General features: G+C 41.6%; 1 protein-coding gene across 5 annotated transcripts in view; it reads right to left on the reverse strand.

Moving 5' to 3' along the window:
• Positions 1-9,640: 9,640 nt before the first annotated feature.
• Positions 9,641-25,164, reverse strand: part of LOC108410738 (NACHT, LRR and PYD domains-containing protein 12-like) — a 37,008-nt gene continuing 21,484 nt past the window's right edge. For all 5 annotated transcript variants that reach the window (XM_017681966.2, XM_017681968.2, XM_017681970.2 and 2 more), the window contains 3 exons: positions 12,415-12,582; positions 12,145-12,321; positions 9,641-10,543 (listed from right to left, as the gene is read on the reverse strand). In XM_017681966.2, the coding sequence (XP_017537455.2) occupies positions 10,537-10,543; positions 12,145-12,321; positions 12,415-12,582 (352 nt within the window). In that variant the 3' untranslated portion in view covers positions 9,641-10,536. The remainder of the gene's footprint in view (positions 10,544-12,144; positions 12,322-12,414; positions 12,583-25,164) is intronic.

A 25,164-nucleotide genomic window follows, 5' to 3' on the forward strand; every position in this document is an offset into this window, starting at 1 on the left:
TAAAGAAAGGGAATAAAGAAAGAGAATAAAGAAAGGGAATAAAGAAAGAGAATAAAGAAAGGGAATAAAGAAAGAGAATAAAGAAAGAGAATAAAGAAAGGGAATAAAGAAAGGGAATAAAGAAAGGGAATAAAGAAAGATAATAAAGAAACAGAATAAAGAAAGGGAATAAAGAAAGTGAATAGAGAAAGAGAATAGAGAAAGGGAATAAAGAAAGGGAATAAAGAAAGGGAATGAAGAAAGAGAATAAAGAAAGGGAATAAAGAAAGAGAATAAAGACGGCGAATAAAGAAAGAGAAGAAAGAAAGGGAATAAAGAAAGAGAATAAAGAAAGGGAATAAAGAAAGAGAATAAAGAAAGGGAATAAAGAAAGAGAATAAAGAAAGGGAATAAAGAAAGAGAATAAAGAAAGATAATAAAGAAAGGGAATAAAGAAAGAGAATAAAGAAAGGAAATAAAGAAAGGGAATAAAGAAAGATAATAAAGAAAGGGAATAAAAGATAATAAAGAAAGAGAATAAAGAAAGGGAATAAAGAAAGGGAATAAAGAAAGATAATAAAGAAAGGGAATAAAGAAAGATAATAAAGAAAGGGAATAAAGTAAGAGAATAAAGAAAGGGAATAAAGAAAGGGAATAAAGAAAGAGAATAAAGAAAGATAATAAAGAAAGGGAATAAAGAAAGATAATAAAGAAAGGGAATAAAGAAAGAGAATAAAGAAAGGGAATAAAGAAAGGGAATAAAGAAAGAGAATAAAGAAAGGGAATAAAGAAAGAGAATAAAGAAAGGGAATAAAGAAAGAGAATAAAGAAAGAGAATAAAGGAAGGGAATAAAGAAAGGGAATAAAGAAAGATAATAAAGAAAGGGAATAAAGAAAGAGAATAAAGAAAGAGAATAAAGAAAGGGAATAAAGAAAGAGAATAAAGAAAGGGAATAAAGAAAGGGAATAAAGAAAGAGAATAAAGAAAGGGAATAAAGAAAGAGAATAAAGAAAGGGAATAAAGAAAGGGAATAAAGAAAGAGAATAAAGAAAGGGAATAAAGAAAGGGAATAAAGAAAGATAATAAAGAAAGGGAATAAAGAAAGAGAATAAAGAAAGGGAATAAAGAAAGGGAATAAAGAAAGAGAATAAAGAAAGGGAATAAAGAAAGGGAATAAAGAAAGGGAATAAAGAAAGAGAATATGAATATGAATTCAGTCATCTGGATGAACACACCAGATCACACAGAATAGTATAACTAACAATAACATAAAGAAGGTCAATAAAAGATTAAATCCATGAGCAGAGAGAAAACAGGAGCGTATCATTACACCTTACACTCCACTTGGTCCTCAGAGAAGGTCTTAGTTCAGGAGTGCTTAGGGAGCCATGTGGCTGGATCCCAAGCCAGGTGTTTTATCGCTTCCTTGGTGGAGGGAGGTGTTCTGGTCCTTGATTAAGCTGTAAATGCAGCTTATTGCCGGATTTGTGAGTGTTTCTGCAACAGGTTTATGGTTCCAGCTCCGGATTTGCTTCTGTACTTTGGATCATTGTTATGTTTTAAGTCACAAACTGACAGGTGGACATTCTCTTTCAGGATTTTCTGATAGAGAGCACTCATGGACTCATGGACTCATGGACATATCAATTATTAAGTCCTACAGAAGCAAAGCAAAACCTCACACTACCACCTCCATGTTTCACTGTTGGCGTGATGTTCGTTTGGTTGAACGCAGTGGTAGCTTTATACCAGATGTAACAGAACCAAAGTTATCCAACCTTTGACTCATCAGTCTACCAAACATTATCCCAAAAGTCTTGGGTATCATCTAGATGTTTCTTTGCAAATGTGAGACAAGCCTTTGTGTTCTGTTTTGTCAGCTGTGGTTTGCACCTTGCAACTGTCCCATGGATGCCATTTTTCTCCAGTGTCTTTCTTATTGTGGAATCTCGTACACTGAACTTAACTGAGGCCTGCAGTTTATTAGATGTTTGTCTGGGTTCCTTTATGACCTCCTGGATGATTCGTGGCTGCATTCTTGGTGAAATTTTGGTAGGACAGCCATTCCTGCGAAGGTTCACCGTCGCTCCAAGTTTTCTTCATTTGTGGATCACGGCTCTCGCTGTGGTTCTTTGCAGTCCCAGAGCCTCAGCAATGGTTTTGTTACTCTTTCCAGATTTTAGTGACTTTGTTTTCCATCTGTATTCAAATCTCTTTAGAAGGTGACATCATGTGCTGCTTTTTGAGACCTTCTAGCTGCTTCACATTGCCACACAGATTCTTTTTAAGTGATGTTTAGATTCAACAGGTCTGGCAGTGATCATCCCTGGGTGTGGGTAGTGAACTTGAACTTAACACTCCACTGAATTTGGTTAACTGGTGGGTTTAGTAGCTAAGACGGCAATTGCTTATTCACATAGAGCCGGTTGGGCTGAACAGTATTTTCAAAGTATTTAGATGGTCTGAAACATATTAGAAACCAGAAGTAAACAAAGATCATTATTCCCAGGGCCTCTGTTTTGTTTCCGACTGAAACCACTTGAACACATATAACATCATACTGAAACGGTGACTGCAAAACTAGATAATATATACTAATTAATGTGACCCAAACTTTTGTTAAAAGCTTCAATTATTTGCATTTAAGCTAGAATATGTTAATGTGCGCCACTGTGTTTGATGTCACATGCTGATTATCAAAGCTGCTGAATGATGAAACCTGATCTGATCTGTTAATTGTCCTGAAGTCTGATTTCAACCAGATTTAAAACTACTTACAGTTTGTGCGGAATGTGTGTGAGGACACAGGCTGAGGTGTTTATATTCGAGAAGGTGAAGGGCTATGTCCAGGTTTTTGGTTACCTGTACAGGAACGACTTAATTCTGTTCCTGAACATTTTCTTATTTTAGTATTTCTTGTCCAGTTTCTACAGCCTTTTCAGTCAGTCATAGCACTTGCATGAAAAGAATGGGTTCGATTACCCTTAACATAGGAACAAGTGTTTGGCAGACACCTGTCATTATCATAATGACAGAAAGCAAGAAAGTTCTGTAGCTGAACTCACATCTGTCTCTTAGACCAGTGTTTCTCAACTCTGCACTTTTTAGTGTTTTCTCTTTCCTAACACACCTGATCAAATTCATCAGCTGATTAACAGCATATTTCTGAGTTAAAGTGGCAGCGTTAAAGCAGGAAACACACAAGAAAGGTTGGGAAACACTACCTTAAACCGTACTGTTAGCATAGACCCATCCACATGAGGGCAGTGTTGGATTGTTTATAATCCCTGTTACTCAAGATTAAAGCACTTTCCCCTCTCATCTGGTTTCTGCTGTAAGGACCTTTTACTACAACATAGCTGACCAATGAATAATGATGGACCCAAACAGAACCAAACATGTCAAGATGTCTACCTCTTGCATCAACTGCATAAACACACTACATCACAGAGAGAAGCTTGACCCAGATTAAAAAGCCTTAACCAGGCCAATGAAATAACTAAATACAATAAAATATCAGATTAAAAGAGTTAAATAATGAATGGAGAGAGAACAGAGAGAGAGGTGGGGGAGGGGCACACACATCATGACTGACTTGCATATGGAAATGATATGGAAATGAGACAGAATATGCATATAGAACGCGGGTGAGCGCTCCAGAGTTAGAGCTGTTGTAATGTAGACTAGGGTCAGTTCACTGATATGAAGATGATCTGAAGGGCTCGGCCCAATGGCTCTGGTTCCACTCAGTCAATAATGGGTTGAACCAAATATACTTTTACATTACCTGTGTTCGTTGTCGATGTTCAGATTCAGTGTTCTTTTTAAGCTTGTACATTTTTGGTTGGGTTAGTGGGTTGCCAAACTGTTTTCAACCCGGACCATAAGCAATCAATCAATCAATCAATCAACCTTTAGTTCAACTCAGAATACATTGACAATGTAGCTAAGAAAATAGAGCTTGAAAAAATTTAAAAAGAATTAAAAAATGGAAAAATATATAAAAAATAAATATCAATAACAATAATAATGATAATAGTAAAATTTAAGAGTAAAAAAAGAAATCGAATTCAGAGTAAACTGATTAACAGCAATAAAATATAAGAGTAATACACCACAAATCAAAGAGTGATAGCATTAAAATATTAAAAATGGATATTCCACAATATTCTGCTTTAGTTTTCCTGATGTAGTGAGTATATTTGTTCCTTAGCTGCCTGCAAGCCATTGGTCTAAGTCTAAGTCGATATCTGGGATTTCAGAATTGAGTCCCATATCAAATAATAATGTTTGGAATTACTTCTAATCACCGTCTGAGAGCCTGACTTTATTATAATTATATTTCTAATACATCCAATAGTGCACTGGTCACTAAAACCAGGGTCTTATTAATTGATTAATTATGAATTATTAATTAATTAATAATCAATAGAATTCATAAAGTGGCTTATTGTTATTAAAGCTGTGATTGTGGTGAATCTGTGCATATACCTTAGTTGATAACAATGAAAACCATCACCAAGTTACAGTCAAAAATATAAATATAAGCATAGTCAGTAACTTTAGGCTTAAATACAACAGGGTTACATTTTTAAAAAGTTCATTTAAAAAATATTTGAAAAGATAAATTATTATAGTGGAAAAATGTTTGATATCTAACACATTTTAGCATCAGATATTAACTTCATATAATTCAGACGTGAGACTGAACACAATGGGGAGCACACCTGAATGAATAGTAATGTTACATACCGGATCAATCAATATTCAGCTCATTCATAACATGGACCAATGCTGTGTCTGTACTTTGGCTATGCAGGACTGGAATTTCTCTAGTAATTGTTAAATACTAAGTAGGCATTTCACTTTTTGGAAGAAATGCTCTCTAATGTTTTAAGATGTTGAGAAACATTATCTACATTACCTTGGTTATGGTTCCGAAAATCAAGTGGGCTTTATAGATAATTGGTTACGATTTGAGGGCAAGCCTGGTCTTATAGGTAGGGATGGTGTCCACCCCACGCGGGAGGGTGCTGCCTTACTTTCGTGCAGCATGGCACATAGTCTTTTAGTTAGTCGGCAGAGTAGTGTAAACCGCTGCTGACAACCCAGAGCCGGGACCAGGCCGCAGACAGACAGGCTAAACCGACCGTCTGCGATCCGCCTTGAGGCGTCACCCAAGATTAACCTTATTGAGACTGTGTCTTTGGCCCGAATTAAAACTAAATTTAATCACAGAAAAACTCAATTAGTCCGCTTAAATAACCTTATCAACATATATCCATGTTATGATGATGGCACTAAGACCTTCAATCTAAAACTTGGACTACTTAATATAAGATCATTAAACTCTAAAGCAGTCGTCGTAAATGAAATTATAAGCGATCATAAATTTGACTTTTTCTGTCTTACTGAAACAGGTTAGACCAGATGAATATTCAGCTTTAAATGAAGCCACGCCTGTAGGCTATAATTATGCACATAGGCCAAGACTATCAGGCAAGGGAGGTGGAGTCTGTGTAATATACCAAAATACTCTCGATATTAGTCAGAAACAATGCGACACTTTTACTTCCTTTGAGGTCCTCTCTATTCACGTCACAAATCCGGTCACAAAAAAGAAGGCGTTTTCATTATTTAACATTTACAGACCACCAGGGTCATACTCTGAATTTATAAAAGAATTTAGTGACTTCGCTGCAAACCTGGCTGTGTGTAATGATAAAGTAATAATTGTAGGAGATTTTAATATTCACTTTGAGAAGGTAGACGACCCATTAAAAAGGGCATTTACCTCAATCCTAGACTCTGTTGGTTTTACCCAAAATGTAACAGGGCCAACACACGACTGTCGTCATACATTAGATTTAGTTTTGACACGAGGTCTTAACATAGACAAGCTGAATATCCTATCGCAAACCACAGCGATCTCCGACCATTACCTAATTTCATATGAGCTACGATTTAGCCATAATATATATACGTCCCCTCGTTATTCAACAAAGCGCACAATAAAACCATCTACCGCCCTACAATTTATAGAAAATCTCCCAGAGTTATCAACCCCAGTCTCCACTCCATCAGATCCAATTGAACTAGATTTACTAACCGATTATTTAGAAAATACCTTACGATCCACCTTAGAAAATGTGGCCCCACTTAAAATAAAAAGAATAAGGCAGAAAAAGCCCCGTGGTACAACGATAAAACCCGGACCTTAAAACAAACAGCTCGGAAATTAGAGCGGAAATGGCGTCATACCAAACTAGAAGTGTTCCACACTGCCTGGAAGGACAGCCTTATAGAGGATAGAAATGCTCTCACTGAAGCTCGCTCAGCATATCTGGCCTCGCTGATCGAGAATAATAAGTATAATCCTAGAGTTCTGTTTAATGTGATTTCCCAAATCACACAAAATCAGGCAGGTAATGAACCAGAAATCCCAGCAACTCTCACCAGTGAAGTTTTTATGGACTTCTTTAATAATAAAATTGATAATATTAGACAACAAATTCAACCAACAGTATCAAATTCAAATCCAGCTTTGCTGCCATCTGACTTGGCTGATATAGAACAAAACACAGCTGTAGAAAAGAGTCTGGAAACCTTTCACCCCCTCCCACAGCTAGAGCTAGAGAAGATGATCTCTTCTGCAAATTGCACAACCTGCACACTCGATGCAATTCCATCAAAATTACTCAAAGAAGTACTGCCAGTTATTATAAACCCTATCTCAACTATTGTAAACTCATCCCTTAGTCTGGGCCATGTACCCAAAGCTTTTAAACTAGCAGTTATCAAACCCCTGATCAAGAAACCAAATCTTGATGTCGCCGTTTTGTCCAATTATAGGCCTGTTTCTAACTTACCGTTTATATCTAAGATCTTAGAAAAAGCTGTGGCCCAACAACTTAGTTCATATCTACACAAGAACCATATATATGAAAAATTCCAGTCTGGATTCAGGCCACACCATAGCACTGAGACGCTCTAGTTAAGATAACTAATGATCTTCTTCTTGCCTCTGATCAAGGTTACATATCTCTCTTAGTGCTACTTGACCTCAGCGCGGCTTTCGATACAATAGACCACAATATTCTCCTAGAAAGGTTAGAAAACATGGTTGGAGTCACAGGGACGGCCCTATCATGGTTCAGATCTTAGCTATCAGAACGTTATCAGTTTGTTAGGGTAAACAATTTATCTTCCAATTATTCAAAAGTGAGATTTGGAGTTCTGCAGGGGTCTATATTAGGACCATTACTATTTACACTATACATGTTACCGTTAGGCACAGTTATAAGTAATCATGGCGTAAACTTTCATTGTTATGCAGACGATACTCAACTGTACATATCAGCCAAGCCTGATGACCAACACAGGTTAAAGAAAATGGAGGACTGTGTAAAAGACGTGAAAGGCTGGATGTCACGCAACTTCCTCCTATTAAACAGTAACAAAACGGAGGTTCTCCTTCTGGGTCCAAAATTAGCAAGAAGTAAATCACCAGATTTAATCTTAAATCTCGCCGACTTTCCAGCCACACCTGGATCAGCAGCAAAAAATCTCGGCGTTATAATAGATTCAGATTTATCACTCGATCAACACATAGGCAGCATCACTAGGACAGCTTTTCTACATCTTCACAACATCGCCAAGATCAGAAATGCCCTGTCCCTGCGTGATGCAGAAACACTAGTACACGCCTTTATTACTTCTAGGCTAGACTACTGTAACGCACTACTGTCAGGATGCACGAGCAGGAATTTAAACAAACTCCAACTAGTCCAAAACGCCGCAGCCAGGGTCCTCACTAAAACTAGAAAATTTGAGCATATTAGTCCAGCGCTATCATCACTTCATTGGCTACCTATTAAATTCCGTATTGATTATAAAATCCTTTTACTGACTTATAAAGCCCTACATGGTCTTGCTCCTGAATACCTGCAAGACCTTATTTCTCATTATGAGCCATCACGACCACTCAGATCCCAGAGCGCTGGCTTATTAATAGTCCCCAGAATTCCTAAGGCTGCAGCTGGGGGAAGAGCTTTTTCTTATAAAGCCCCCAAACTCTGGAATGATCTTCCAGAAACTGTTCGGGAATCAGACACAGTCTCAATCTTTAAGACTAGGCTGAAAACACACTTGTTCAGTTTAGCTTTTGGTAGGTAATGTTCCCCCCTAGATAAAGGCAGCAGATCCAGGGGTCCATGGACACAGGGAATTATAGTAAACTGAGACGCTGGTGCTGTCGTCCCGCCGCTCGCACGCGGTCACTCAAGTTTGTGGACAGTGGAGTGGAGGGATGCCGAACTGTTTCAGAGTGCTGCCGTGTCTGTGTGTCCTTCTGGTTCTCTCCTGTTAGTTAAGCTGTCATAGTCAGATCTGCCGGAGTCGTTAGCCACACTCTGTAAATGTTTACATTCCCTGTTCATGTACAAACAGATAGAACAAAACTAATCCCATTTACCTGCTTTTTTTCCGAGTATACAACTGCCCACATGTCCGGCTGGACACTGAAGGACGACTGACTGCCGAGCCCCCCTGCTACCCACTTCAGACCAGCTGCCCACGCCTACCACCATCCACCTTGGATGAGCTGCCCACCCTACCCTGATGTTCTCATAGACTCCTAGATATTCCTAATATCAATATTACTGCTGTTAATATTAGTAGTATAATCACTTGTAGGTAGTTTGACCAGAGGAGGACGGGTCCCCCCTGGTGAGCCTGGTTCCTCCCAAGGTTTCTTCCTCAGTTCTGAGGGAGTTTTTCCTTGCCACTGTTGCCCCTGGCTTGCCCACTGGGGGGTTTCTGAACATTCTGTACATTCTTTCAGTCCTGTGGAAACTTTGTCTTTTCTGAAATCCTGTAAAGCTGCTTTGTGACAACATCCGTTGTAAAAAGCGCTATACAAATAAATTTGATTTGATTTGATTTGATTTAGAATCACGGGTGGTGCCACACCTCCAAGAGTTGTGGGGCAAAACATTGTTTAAAAAAAATAAAAGCAGCTGGCTAAATGCTGCTAAATAATTACTGATGGTTGCTGATGTTTGGCCAAAATGTTCTCCATAATCCACAATCAAACGCATGTCATTTTTTTGCTTGTCTTTTGTTATTTAATTGAAATGGTAGTAAACGTTGTGCAGACAGCACAGAGAAAATGTGCTCTGGTGTTGAATTCCCTCCTGAATTAGGACAGTTCAGTTGTTTTGTGTTCGCATGTCAAAACCAGTTCTACAGGTTCGCACCAACCAAGGCAGCTTGGAAAGAGGTTTTAGACGTCAGAGCTGCAGATTTACACCCGCAGTTTCACTCCAGCGGCTTCAGGCCAGTGGAAAGCATGCGCAGTAGGACATGCGAGCGTCCCAATTCAAATTTCAACCAGTTGCCGGTCTCCCCATTTGTAACGTCTCTGATGTAAACAGTGACTGTTTGTGCTGGTTGTATGTGTCACTATGAACATTACCATTCAGGAAGGGAGACCGTTACCAATATATGAATCAACCACTGGTAACCGGTTAAACCCAAAGCCAAAATACATTACAAAAATGTCAGAAACCAGGAGAAATACAATGGTTTCTATGTTTTTTTCAGCAGGGATACATTCAAACATTGGTTTATTAAAGCCAAAAGATGAATATTATGCTCAGATTAAGCTGCTTAAGGTAAACTTTTATTCCTGTGCATGTAATGTAAGTGAACAAATAAACCCCCATATCAAGGGTAAGTAAATTGAGCCATATGTCTACAAACCCATTAGCTTACCCAGGCTAAATAAGCTATAGTTTGTGTAATATTTACCCTATAAATCTTTATATGTATTCAAACCAAAGTCTGTTTTAGCCTAAAACTTAAAACATAACATTAGCCCAATGCAAATTTATCACACATGTACTGGAAACCCACATAAAACATAACAATGAAAACAAGTGTGGCCACATGCTCTGAATGCCTTTGGCTTTGGGCCTGCTGGGCTGAAGCTGCAGCTCTGCAGACAGATGTTATTGGAGGTCTGAAAGCATCTCGCAGCTAAAATAGAGATTCTGATTGGCTCTGCCGCTCAGTTTTACTCTGCCTGCTCACGCTGATCAGCGCTTCATACAGTTTAGTGAAAGCACATGAACAAACTGAACTCAAACAGTAGTTGGGCGTTGCCACAGTTCTTTGAAAAGCGGTGGGGCGAAAGCACCCCCCCCCCCTCCACCATGGGTCCGACGACCCTGTCTAGGATACACTTTAAAAAGCAATGTTTTCTTTGAATATGACATTTTCATTTTGGAATGCTTGAAATGGGTAGTTTCTAATTTTAGATGGCGTGATGATGTGGTATAATTAATTATGCAACCAGTAATTCTGTCTATAACTTTAAAACTCTTTTTACATTTCATTGAAAATAAATTTGTACACCTTTCACTTTGAGCCTGTCGCAATTGTTCCTTCACTTTCATGCAAAATCAGACACTCATGTAGAACCATACACCGTGCGTTTGTACTTCATCCTCTCCTCATAGCCCTCTGTGTGGGAGAGCAGATCAGGTGGATGGTGTTCAGATGCTGTAAGACAGAGAAGACGAGAGAATCTTGAACATGAACTCATTCTTGTCACAGTCAGAGATCAGACATCACACAAGAGCAAAAGCAGTGGAAAACATTTCACAAACAAACAGTTGTGACAGAAAAGGGTTCCATGAACATTCCCAGACAAAAGCTGTTCTAGGTTACATTACATTACATTTAGCAGACGCTTTTATCCAAAGCGACTTACAAATAATGAGGTACAAAGAACAAACATAGTCAGGCCTTAAAGGAGGCCAAAGGGTAATAGCGGGGTAGAGAAGGGAAGAAGGGCAAGAAGGAGATGAGGTTGGTAGTGGTTAGATTTGCAAGAGGCAATTAGAGCAAGTGCTCCCTGAAGAGCTCTGTCTTTAGGAGTTTCTTAAACATAGCGAGGGACGCCCCTGCTCTGACAGTGGAAGGTAGCTTGTTCCACCATTGGGGAATCAAGTATGAGAACAGTCTCGATTGCTTTGTGTGACTGTTTGGCAAAGCTAAGTGACGTTCATTGGAGGATCGCAGCGGCCGGGTGGTGCTGTAAGCCTTTAGGAGCGAGTGCAGGTAGGAAGGAGCCTGCTCTGTTAACACCTTGTAGGCAATCGTAAGAGTTTTAAATTTGATACAAGCAGCAACCGGTAACCAGTGGAGCTCAATGAGCAGTGGGGTGACATGCGCCCATTCTGGTTGGTTAAAGACCAGACGCGCTGCAGCGTTCTGAACCATCTTCAGTGGTTTTACAACACAGGCCGGGAGGCCCGTCAGTATGGCATTGCAGTAGTTTAGGCGTGAGATGACCACTGCTTGTACCAAGAGTTGGGTGGCTTGTTGTCTTAGAAACGGCCGTATCTGTCTGATGTTGTACAGCGCAAAGCGGCAGGACCGAGCCACCGAGGCAACATGGTGCTTAAAGGAGAGTTGGTCATCTACCATAACCCCCAGGTTCCTAGCAACCTTTGTCGGGGAGAGTGAGAGTGAGTCGATGGTTATGGTGAAGTTGTGTTGAATGGATTGTTTAGCTGGTATAACCAGAAGTTCAGACTTGGACAGGTTTAGTTGAAGGTGGTGTTCCTTCATCCATGCGGATATGTCCGAGAGGCACTGTGATATCCGCACAGAGATCGACGGGTCATCAGGCAGGAATGACAGATAGAGCTGGGTGTCGTCAGCATAGCAATGGTATGAGAAGCCATGTGAGCGGATAACCCGGCCTAGAGAGGTGGTGTAAATAGAAAAGAGAAGGGGTCCCAGTACCGATCCCTGGGGAACCCCAGTGGATAGCGAGTGGGCTGAGGAGAGCTCTCCATGCCATGATACCTTGAATGAGTGCCCAGTGAGGTACGATCTGAACCATAGTAGCGTATTGTCTGAGATACCCATGTTTGATAGAGTAGATAGGAGATATATTTATTCAATCATATTCGCCTCCAGATATTACATAAAAACATCTCTCTCTTCCTCTTTCTGTGTGCATGTCTGTGTGTGTGTGTGTGTGTGTGTATGTGTGTGTGTGTGTGTGTGTGAATGTGTATGTGTGTGTGTGTGTGTGTGTGTGTGTGTGTGTGTGTGTGTACGTGTGTAGAGACAGTAATTCAGTAACTCACTCTAATTCCTCCAGTTTACAGTGTGGATCCTCCAGTAGATCAGAGAGCAGCTTCACTCCTGACTTTCCTGGATTATTACAGTTTAGATTAATTTTTCTCAGCTGGGAGGAGGGGTTTGATTTTAGAGCTGAAGCCAGAGCAGCACAGCCCTCGACTGTAATTTTACATTTACACAGCCTGCAGAGAAAAGAAGAAAACACCTATCAGATAAACACACTTACATTTCAACACACACACACACATGCATGCAGGGATAAGTGAAAATCTTACTCCAGTATCTCCAGTTTACAGTGTGGATTCTCCAGTCCAGCAGAGAGCAGCTCCACTCCTGAATCCTGCAGGTTATTGTTATTCAGGTCCAGTTCTCTTAGATTTGAAGAGCTGAGAGCTGAGGACAGAGCTGCACAGCCTTTCTCTGTGATATTACAACCATGTATCCTGGGTGAAAAAATACAAAATACCATTTGTTTATACACTGCATTTAAAAGATTCTTATTTTGGTACTAACAAGAAAAGAAATGCAAAAGTCATGGGAAGAGACAACACCTGATTGAAAAGATTCTATGAAATGTAAGATTATAGACTGGTGGGCTGAAAGATATTGACCTGTATGTTAGTCAGCTGAATTAAGTCAACAGTCAAACCTATTTTTATACATTCAGAAGAAACTGATTTAATCTCCAGCTCACATCTACCAGACAACATATGTCCACTGCCTAATGATACAATAATGTCACATGCCAAGTTTAAAACCGCAGTGTTTACACTAAAAAAGCCTTTTTTCACTGTGTCTTGGCCTTTCCTTTTCAAAGTCTTATAAAAACTATTGATTCCAAATGAAAATATTGAATTCAAAATTATCAAAATGCATATATTTTTATTTTCTGCACCACAAGGATGACTGTCTGTGACAATCATTTAAGCTAGAAAGTGGAAGAAGCTAGAGATGCCCTGGTTTCCTGCTTCTAATAAGCCCCTTGCAAATTTAATAATGAGAAAATAAAGGTATTAATGGCAGGAAAGGAATACTTACTTAATAAACAAACTTAATAAATAATGTGCAGCTAATCATGTGCAGCAAAATTCCAAAAAAAAAAACAAACAAAAACAAACAAAAAACAAAACAACAGAGGATGCTGCTGGCAGGGAAATAGACTTTTAATATTGAAGTTGCTCTCTGGCCAGGGGTTCAAAATCTAGAGAAAAAGTGTAAATCCATGGCACTCTTTATTCAATAAAAACATTTATAATTATATTGCTATCGACAACAAAATTCTGTTCATCTTTGACAATAAATTGATTGGTAGTGTATAGTTAATTTATTGTTAGAGATGTTTAGTCCAAATAAAGTGGTGACATTGTCTCATATAGTAACATGATTTCTCAACAACTTGACATGATGTGTCAATATGACAACATTTCAGCAAGGGGGAGAAATGGCTCAGTGGCTCAGTGGCTGCAGTGACTCAGTGTCTACTCAGCCATGTTTGGCTGCTCTTGTATATGACATCTCTTGTTTTGTATACTTTCTGTCAGGGGAAAAACACCTACAGCCGGCACGATCTCCTTAAGATCGCGTTATGTAACAAATGACGCAGGGAGGAGGCACAGGCGGGATAGAGAAAGGAGGCAGAACCAAGGCTGGTGGGCTAGCCAGGCTATGGAGGCAGCCATTCAAACCATTGCTTCTGACCTGGCTTCACCAATCCATTCCGGATTCTTCCATTGAGCTAGCAGGCTACTCTATACAGTGTCATCACAGTGATTGAAGACAGTCACTGCTCTTCAGATTTAGAATATCTGACTGTTAAATGCAGACCGATTTATTTCCCAAGGGAGTTCACTGTGATCATGATAATGGCCATTTACATTCCACCGGATGCTAATGCTAGCTCAGCTATCGGACTTTTGCATGCAAGTATTACCAACAAACAGAGCATGTATCCTGACGCTGTGAATATCATAGCAGGGAATTTCAATCATGTGGACTTAAAGGCAGTACTCCTCAACTTCCATCAGCATGTCAAGTGTGCTACAAGGGGAAAAAACAACCCGGACAAGTACATTTTAACATCAAACTGGACTACAGAGCCAGACCATTGCCATGCCTGTGCCAGTCTGACCATTTCTCATTGTTTTTAATCCCTGCATATGCTAGGAAAATGGCTCCCGTCATCATTAAGACTGTTACCATATGGCCAGAGGGTGCCACCCAGCAGCTGCAGGACTGCTTTGAGAAGACCAATTGGGTGGTCTTCGAACACCAGGACCTGGAGGTGTTCACAGGCAGTGTTCTGTGCTATATTAAGAACTGTACAGACACTGTCTGGGGTAGACACATCAGGGTCTACCCCAAACAGAAGTCCTGGATGACACAGAGGGGTCCAGCAGCTGCTAAAAGAGAGTAACTGTAATGGCGTCTGTGACATTCAATTAATATTTTCTTTCTCATTCTCTGACACACAGGTTTCCAGTCTGATCTCAGCATGTCTGTCTAATATCTCTTCATGGATGGCAGCTCACCACCTGAAGCTCAATCCTAGCAAGACTGAACTGATATTCATCCCTGCAACTACAGGTCCTCATCTTGATCTCACCGTCTCATTCGAGAACTCTCTGATTGCTCCATCTGTAGAGGCAAGAAGTCTTGGTGTTGACTCTGGATGGCCAGTTATCATTCTCAGCTCACATTTTGAACCTGACTCGGTCATGCAGGTTTCTCCTGTACAACATCTGGAGGATCCGACCCTTCCTCACCCGAGAGGCCACCCAGGTGCTAGTGCAATCTCTTGTCATCTCAAGGCTTGACTACAGCAACTCGCTCTTGGCTGGTCTTCCCATGCGGCCACCAAGCCTCTGCAACTCATCCAGAATGCAGCAGTACATCTCGTCTGCAATCTGCCCAAGTTCAGCCACATCACCCCACTGCTGTGCTCCCTTCACTGGCTTCCTGTAGCTGCATGTATCAGACCATTGGGATGTGGTTGGTTAGTGTAGTGGTTAACACCACTGCCTTCTACACTGTAGACTGGGGTTTAATCCCCACCTGGGCAAACACCCTACACTATACCAATTAAGGGCCTTGGCCAAGACTCCAAAACATCACCTTGGCCTACCTGTGTAAAATTATCAAATTGTAAGTCGCTCTGGATAAGAGCGTCAGCCAAATGCCATAAATGTAAAATCATTGGATAAATGCCACATTTTTTTCCACCCCAGATGCTGAGCGTCTCTGAGGGTGAATGGAGCTGTGGGCAGGTCTGGACATGGAGCTTCTGCAAGATGATTGGAGGATCAGTCAAAAGGCTGAATCCAATTTTAATTGACAGCTATTTTGAACTATTTACGCCCAAAGACAAACTGCAACCCATTTCTTGGTGTTTGCTTGGTGAAATTACTTGCGCATATCCATTGTTCATTGTGTAAATACAACCCCAATTCCAGTGAAGTTGGGACGTTGTATAAAATAAATAAAAACAGAATACGATGATTTGCAAATCCATTTCAACCTATATTCAATTGAATCCACTACAAAGATGAGATATTTAATGTTCAAATGGATAAACTTTATTGTTTTTTGCAAATATTCATTCATTTTGAATTTGATGCCTGCAACATGTTCCAGAGAAGTTGGGACAGGGGCATGTTTCCCACTGAGTTACATCACCTTTCCTTTAACAACACTCGATAAGCATTTGGGAACTGAGGACACTGATTGTTTAAGCTTTGTAGGTGGAATTTTTTCCCATTTCTGCTTGATGTACAGCTTCAGTGGCTCAGCAGTCCGGGGTCTCCGTTGTCGTATTTTGCGCTTCATAATGCGCCACACATTTTCAATGGGAGACCGGTCTGGACTGCAGGCAGGCCAGTCTAGTACCCGCACTCTTTTACTACGACACCACGCTGTTGGAACACGTGCAGAATGTGGCTTGGCATCGTCTTGCTGAAATAAGCAGGACGTCCCTGAAAAAGACGTTGCTTGGATGGCAGCAGATGTTGCTCCAGAACCTGTATGTACATTTCAGCATTAATGGTGCCTTCACAGATGTGCAGGTTACCCCTGCCATGGGCACTAACACACCCCCACACCATTAGAGATGCTGGCTTTTGAACTTTGCGCTGAAAACAATCCGGACAGTCCTTTTCCTCTTTGGCCCGGAGGACACGACGTCCATGATTTCCAGAAACAGTGTGAAATGTGGACGCGTCAGACCACAGGACACTTTTCCACTCTGCGTCAGTCCATCTCAGATGAGCTCGGCCCAGAGAAGCCGGTGGCGTTTCTGGGTGGTGTTGATATGTGGCTTCGCTTTGCATGGCAGAGTTTTAACTTGCACTTGTAGATGGAGCGACGAGTTCACTGACAGTGGTTTTCCAAAGCGTTCCTGAGCCCATGTGGGAATATCCATTACAGAATGATGTGGGTTTTTAGTGCAGTGCCGCCTGAGGGGTCAAAGGTCACGGGCATTCAGTGTTGGTTTTCTGCCTTGCTGCTTACCTGCAGAGATTTCTCCAGATTCTCTGAATCTTTTGATGATATTATGGACTGTAGATGATGAAATCTCTAAATTCCTGCAGTTGCACGTTGAGAAACGTTCTTAAACTGTTGGACTATTTGCTCACGCAGTTGTTCACTAAGTGGTGAACCTTGCCCCGTCTTTGCTTGTGAATGACTGAGCCTTTCAGTGATGCTCCCTTTATACCCAATCATGACACTCACCTGTTTCCAATGAACCTGTTCACCTGTGGAATGTTCCAAACAGGTGTTTTTTGAGCATTCCTCAACTTTCCCAGTCTTTTGTTGCACCTGTCCCAACTTCTTTAGAATGTGTTGCTCTTGATGAAATCATCTCAGGGATCATGTCTTGTCTAGTAAAAACTGGGTTTTGGGGATCTGTCTAACTAAGGCCATTTTCTTGAAAACACATTACTACCAACAACAATCAGTATGTTATCCATCCATCCATCCATCCATTTTCTAAGCCGCTTCTCCGTCAGGGTCGTGGGGGGATGCTGGAGCCTATCCCAGCAGTCCTCGGGCGGAAGGCAGGATGCACCCTGGACAGGTCGCCAGCAGTATGTTATATATTTTTATATTTACAGAGACAGGGAGAGAAAGACAGATGGTACTAGTAGTTACTGGATGCACCACAGAGCTGCTGCCTCAGTGCTTCTCTGTGAATTAACATAATAAAGGTTGATTTATTGTCCTGCTAATTGCTGGCAAGAAGGTGGGGTGATGTCCTGAGGATCCTGAAATTTCAGTCATGCTAGTGTTAAACCCTAATGTTTGCCTACAAAGCCAAAAATGGACCAGCCCCAACCAGCTTGATGGCAATGGTGAAATCTCGAATGGTATCACGAGCCCTTGGAGTACAGCTCAGCTTGACCCGCCATCCTTCAAGGTGCGTGGAAGACAAGCGTGGAGAATGTTCTCTGTACTGGAGTACAGGTGGTGGAATGAACTCCCACTGGCTGTCTGAACAGCAGAGTCTCTCGCTGCCTTCAAACACAGACTGAAGACCGTCTCTTTACACAGCACTTAAATCATCATTGAATTATAAGCTGCACTTATATATTACATTTTATTGTATTGCACTGTGTATTGTAGTTTACTGTGTTGTATTGCATTATACAGCACAGAGTTCTGTGTTCAACTCTGTTCCTTTTCCTGGGTATCAACTGTGACTTTTGTTTCTAGCAGTATCTGAGCTCAGGACTCTCTAACCTATTGGTTTACTAGCAAAAATACTTTCTCTAGATAGAAAAAGCACTTCTTGTAAGTTGCTCTGGATGAGTGTCTGCTAAATGCTATAACTGTAAATATAAATGTAACACCACCTTGACATCTGGTAACAAAGACTTCTACAGCACAGCCTGAGATAATCTGAAGAGGTACATCAGAGAGGCCAAGGCAGACTATAGGAGGAGGATAGAGGACCACCTGAGCAGTAACAACAGCAGGCAGGTGTGGCAGGGAGTTCAGCATCTTACCAACTACAGGACCAACCTCGATGATGCTGGAAATGACCCTGCGGCAGAGAAGCTGAACATCTTCTTTTCCCACTTTGAGGTCACAGCACTAGTGACAGCATTGCTACAACATATGGCCCACAGCAGCATAAACCTCATAATTGAAGAGCATGAGGTGAGGCGCACATTGTGGGCCATCAATCCGAGGAAGGTGACTGGTCCTAATGGCATTCCAGGTGACGTGCTGAAGGATTGTGCAGATCAGCTGGCTGGAATCTGTACAAAGATCTTAAACCAGTCCCTGAAATAGTCCACTGTCCCACCATGCCTGATATCCTCAACCATAGTCCCCCTGCCCAAGAAACCCCACTACCACTACTGGCCAGCGGCACTCACCCCAGTGTTGATGAAATGCTTTGAAAAACTGGTCCGTAGCCACATCACAGCAGCCCTACCCTGCAACTGTGACTCTCACCAGTTTGCATACAGAGCAAACCGATCCACAGAGGACGTCATAGCTATAGCACTCCAGACTGCACCATCACAACTGGAGCAGCAAGGGAGCTATGTGCGAATGCTCTTCGTGGGTTATAGTTCTTTTTTTTTTTTTTTTTTTTTTTTTTTTTTTAAAACCTGTCATGTCTGGCCATTTTTGCAATCGGAATGGTAATCCGAATGTACTGATGTACCAAACATATTTGTTTTCACAAGAAAAAGCTCTATAGGTTACTAAAGCCTATTCTTGTTAAAGTTTTTATTTTATTTGTTTGGCCAGGCCTGACAGGCAATAAAAAAGAGGACAGGAAAGAAAGAGAAGAAGGGAGGAGAGAGAAAAAAAAAAAAAAAAAAAAAAAAAAAAAATAATAATAATAATAATAATAATAATAATAAATCATAATAATGATAATTAAGTAAGTAAATAAATAAATAGAAAAAAAAATAATAATAATAATAAAAAAAGAGAGAAAAAACAAATAAAATAAGTAAATAAACAGACAACTAAATAAAAATAAATAGATAAATAAGTAAGTTAAAAAAAATAAATAAATAAATAAAAAAAAAAGGGGGAGGGGAAAAAAACAATTATACAGATATACATACATATACATATTCACATATACATATACATATATACACCCAGACATAATTCTACTATTTGCTGCTACATACATACACATGTTTACATATACTATACATATGCCTCTATACATATACACCCACCCACCACACACAATTCTACTGTTTGCAGCAATGTGTATATGTGTGTATATGCGTTCACGTGTCATGTGTCATGGAATGTGCTCAGCAATGAGGGCAAGAAGCCGCAACCATGCCCCCGTGGTCCAGAGACAGATAGGGAAGGACCCGGGGGACCCGGACCATCCACAGCCCATTAGGAACTCAGGAGACCTGAGGCCACACGCTCCGACGGCCACCGCGTGCACGCCCCAGAGGACGAAGAATGGAGGCCCCAGACAGAGCGCCCACAGACAAAGGGCAAGTGACCGGAGAGCCAGAGGCAATGAGCAGCCCACCCCCCCCCGGCAGGCCAACATCCCCAGCATGAGCCGAGCATGCGGCCCCCGAGGGCCCAGGCGCCCGAGACCGGCCGACCCCCGGCCGGGCCCCCCCCCCCATGCCAGAAGGCCCAAACCACCCTCAGGACCACAACCGCCAAGGGAGCAGGGCAGGGACCACGCCACGATGTCCAGTCATGCACCCAGGGATCCACAGGGCACCCATACCCCGGGTGTGGGGCGGAGTCGGCAAGCAGCGGGGAGCGGTGGGGAGGGGTAACTCCTGCCCACCACCATGTACCACAGATGTCCAGGCTCAGCAAGTCATAGACCCAGGCCCAGCTGTCCACACACACATGTCACATGCACCCACACACACCCACACCCACACTCGCACACACCAGTCACCCACTCATGCATACACACGGAACATACATGGACTCACAGTATCGGCGGGCGGACACCAGCACGGGTCAGCGGTAACCCAGGGAGGCAGCCACCCCGGCCCCGAATGACCGGCCGGTCTCCTCACCAGGCAGGGTGCACCAAACCGGTGTGAGAGGACCTGCCCACCCCCCCCCCCACACACTCAGTATGTGTGTGAAATGAAAAGAATGTGTGTGAGCTACAGTGCAATTAAAATTGGAGGGACAGAGGCAATGTAGTACTGAATAACAGCACACTGCCACGCTGCCCCCCAAGGCCCTCAATGTCTAATGTGTAAATAAAATTGAGGGGCAGGTAGCAGTGAGCAGATAAGTGAGGTCACATCAGCAGCGCCACCCACCATCCACTGAGTGACACCTGCCCCCAAAGCCCTGTGTGTACTGTACTGTGTCATGAAATGTGTCATTGTAAGGGGGAAAAAAGGGGAGGAGTGGGACATCACGCATCACAGCGAGCAGAGCCAGGTAGGTGGCCCTACTCACTGTAGCATGGGCCCCCCTCCCCCAGAACCCCCATGTGTAGTGTGATGTTTGACTGAGTGGGAGGAGGGGAAGGGTCAGGATAAGAAAGACCGAGAGGCAGAGAACTACCCCTCGGAGGAAGAGAGCCAGCTGGCGCTAGCTCACTAGGCACCCCGGTTTCCTACACCCGGCCGCGGCGCAGGGAAGGCCGGCCCAGGGCCCGAAGCGGCCAAGCCCCCAGGACACCACCGCGCTCCAGGCCGGCGCCCGCCCACACAGCTGACACAGCACAAAACATACACACCCACACGCACACAAGAGACAACAATTATCACACATACACATACTCACGGTTACAATACACATACTCACGATTACAATACAAACACACACACATACATACCAACACAAACACACTCACCCGCACAAACTTCACACACACCCATATATACGCAAACACAGTGGTCCTGGGTCCAGAACCAACCAGCCCTATGTGGTTGTCCCCCTACTTGAGTGCCCCACCCCTCCTCCCGGGAGGCATCCAGAATCCTGGAATGCCAGACAGACACCCCGGCGCGCCCCAGACCCCCCACCACCCGGCGGTGCGCCCAGGGGGGCACAGACCCCTCCAGCGCAGGGAGGAGCCCAAACGGGGGACGGGCGACCCCAGGCGCCAAGGCCCCAGATCCCACACCCCGGCCCACACAGAGGAGGCCAGCCCCCCGGACGGGGCCAGCACCCACCCCCACGGGTCCCCAGGTCCCCACCCCAAGACCGTGAGCGCACACATCCAGGCCCCCCACCATCAACAACAGGGCCCGCACACAGAAACCGCAGAGCGTCAGCCCCCATCTCCAGTCCAAGAGCCATCAGACACCCAAATCCCCCAGCCCACCCCCAGCCACCTGCTGGGTACACCACAAGACAAGACTACAGCCGGTTACCCCCATCACGTGATGGAGCTGATCAGTGGGGACCAGAGGGATTCAAATGTAGTCAATTGATTTTTAGTGGTAGCAGACATTCTTTCCAGACTAATGTGGTCTAGAAGTAGGTTTCTGTAGTGAGTTATACATAAATCATTTTTTGATTTCCACTTCATGAGGATAGTTTTCTTGGCGATGCATAAGGCAGTAAGAACTATATGTGATATATTCGTTTCTATGTTTAATTCACTTATATCACCTAAAATGCACAGTTTTGGTGAGGCTTGGATATCACAATGGAACCATGTGGATAAGTCTTCACATATTGTCTGCCAAAATCTCTGAACAGGCATGCAAGACCATATAGCATGCATATAATTTTCAATATAATTACCTGTGCAGTTAGTGCATATATTTGTTTCTCTGAGGCCCATTTGGAACATTCTGTGCCCTGTATAATGTATTCTATGGAGAGTTTTGTATTGTATAAGTTGTAAATTTGGATTTTTAGTCATTTTAAAAGTATTTAGACATATCTGTGTCCAGAAATTTTCATCCGGGATGATGGAAAGATCTCTCTCCCATTTTGTAATTGGAAGGGATATTGAATCATTAATTTTTAATAATAATTTGTATATTTTTGATAACAGTTTAGGGGTATAGAGGTTTAGAAAGTCTGTTATCCACACAGGGATTTCTAGATTTAGATTACTTAGATTAAATCTTGCCTGTATGATGGACCTCAATTGGTGATATTCCAGAAATTTGCTACTGCTAATTTCATATTTTAAAATAAGATCTTCAAATGAAATAAAGGTCCCATCATGAATAACATGTTCTAAATTATTTATTCCTTTTTCTTGCCATTCTGAAAAATTCAGTACTGTCTTTTTCCGACATATATCGGGATTGTTCCAAATGGGTGTTAATTTACAAGGGATTAGTGAAGACTTAGCCATCTTTAAGAATTCCCACCAGGCTATCAGGGTGCTGCTTATTGTAAGGCTTTTAAAGCAATTGTAATGTTTAATGCTGGAGCTAATGAGAGGTAAGTCAGATATTTTCAATTTCCCACAGAGTGTTTGTTCCAGATCCAGCCATGGACTGTCTGAGCGGTTTGATTTCATCCACCTTGAAACATACTGTAGTCTATTGGCTAAAAAATAGTGATAAAAATTTGGTAGTTCTAGACCACCGCTGCATTTTAGCTTTTGTAAAGTCTTCAAGCTTATTCTAGATGTTTTACTTTTCCATAAAAATTTAGAAATATATGAGTCTAGCGACTTAAACCAAGCAATAGAAGGTTTATTAGGGATCATTAAGAACAGATAATTTACTTTAGGCAGAATCATCATTTTTATTGTGGCAACTCTCCCCATGAGAGATATAGGTAGAGAGTTCCAACGTGTGAGATCGTCCTCTATTGTTTTTAGTAAAGGAATATGGTTCAGTCGTACCAGATCTAACAGCCTGGGAGAAAAATTTATACCTAGATATCTAATGTTGCCCGACTGTAGTGATGTAGTTATGATGTTCTGAAATTTACAATTCAGAGGCAAAACTGTTGATTTACTCCAATTAATGGAGTAATCTGATACAGATGAGAACTTATCTATAAGTGTGATTGTCTTTAGAAGAGCGGTTTGTGAGTTCCCGAGGAAAAGTAATACATCATCAGCATAAAGGCTTATTTTATGGTCTGTATTTTCTGTTTGGATTCCTTTGATGTTTACATTCTGTCTGATTTTTGCTGCTAGTGGCTCAATGAAGATGATAAACATTGAGGGAGAGAGTGGGCAACCTTGTCTAGTTCCCCTCTGCAGACTGAAGCTTTGTGAGATAAGATCATTTGTCCTGACCCGTGCATTTGGAGAGCTGTATAATGTTTCGATCCAGTTTATAAAGGATGGGCCAAATCCAAATTTATGTAGAACTGCTAACAAAAATTTCCAATTTACCCTGTCGAATGCTTTCTCTGCATCTAAAGAGACTACTATTTTTTCTAATTTGTTAATGGAACAGTAGTCTATTATATTTATTAGTCGGCGTGTGTTATCGGCTGAGTGCCGGCCCTTGATAAAACCTGTTTGGTCCGAATGTATAATATATGGAGTGATTTTTTCTATTCTTCTTGCGAGAACTTTGCAAATAATTTTAAGGTCTACATTAATAAGAGAGATTGGGCGATAGCTAGATGGAAGTGTTGGGTCTTTGCCTGGTTTAAGAAGCAGGCTAATGTTGGCAGAGTTCATGTTTGGGGAGATTGTGTGGTTATTCTTGATTTGAGTCACCATTCTGAAAAAAGTAGGTTCTAACACAGGCCAAAATTCTTTATAGAATTCTGCTGGGAACCCGTCTGGGCCTGGGGCTTTATTATTTGGAAGGTGCTGTATTGCCTTATAGAATTCAGATGATGAAAACGGTGAATCAAGAGTTGTAATCTGATCCTCATTTAATTTAGGTAGATTTATATCATTAAGAAATTCTTCAATTTCAGCATCAGATGGATTAATCTGTGATGAGTATAAGGCTTCATAAAAGTCTTTAAAGGAGTTATTTATTTGTTGTGGGTCATGAGTAATATTACCGACCGAGTCTTTAATAGAGTGAATAGCTGTTTTTTCTTTATTCAGTTTTAACTGATTGGCCAGGAATTTTCCAGATTTATTTCCATGTTCAAAGTTTTCCAGACGCAACCTCTGCAACATAAATTGTGTCTTCTTATCAAGTATTTCATTTAATTCCAATTTAAGTTTCCTCAGGCTGTTAATTATATTTTCTTGTGGTGATGCAGCATAGGCATTTTCTAAAGATTTAATTTTCTGTTCCAATTCTAATATAAGTGTTTTTTCTTTATTTTTCTTATGTGCGCAGTAAGAAATTATTTTACCCCGCATAACTGCCTTTCCTGCTTCCCATAGAACACATGGCGATATTTCCGGCAGATTATTTTGTTCTAAGTATATAGCCCACTCTCGTTTAAAATAATTAATGAAATCTTGTTCTTTAAGTAATGATGTATTAAATCTCCAGTTCCTAGTTGGTGGTGTAACTCGTTTCTGTGTCAGAGACACAGATACAGGTGCGTGATCACTAATAGTGATCGGATGTATCTGAGTGTCTGTGATTTCCGTCATCATGGAGCTACTGACTAAAAAGTAATCCAGGCGGGAGTGGGAGTGATGTACTTGTGAGAAAAAACTATAATCTCTCAGAGTGGGGTGATGTGAGCGCCAAGCATCGCAAAGACCAAAATCCTTCATGTATTGTTTAAGAATGTCTGCAGACTGCCAGTTTCTTTGACTCACTGCTGTACTAAGCCTGTCAATCTCTGCATTAAGTACCAGGTTGAAGTCCCCTCCTATTACAATTGTGGTATCAGAGTGATCAGCAAGTGAGGTGAAGAAGGTATGAAAGAAGGAGGGGTCATCAACATTTGGTCCATATATACTGGCAATACATAAATCTATATTCTGAATAGATAGATTAAGTATTATAAATCTGCCTTCGGGGTCTGACATCGTGTTTCTAATAGAGAAGTTTATCCTTTTGTTAATTAATATAGCTACACCTCTTTGTTTAGAGTTGTAACAGGCTGAGTACATATGAGGAAACTGTGAAGAGGAGAGTGTGTGTGCAGATGTTCTGGACACATGTGTCTCCTGTAGGAACACAATGTCAGCCTGTAAGTCGTTT

Source organism: Pygocentrus nattereri, chromosome 9 (assembly GCF_015220715.1).
Source record: "Pygocentrus nattereri isolate fPygNat1 chromosome 9, fPygNat1.pri, whole genome shotgun sequence".
In the NCBI taxonomy this organism is placed as follows: domain Eukaryota; kingdom Metazoa; phylum Chordata; class Actinopteri; order Characiformes; family Serrasalmidae; genus Pygocentrus; species Pygocentrus nattereri.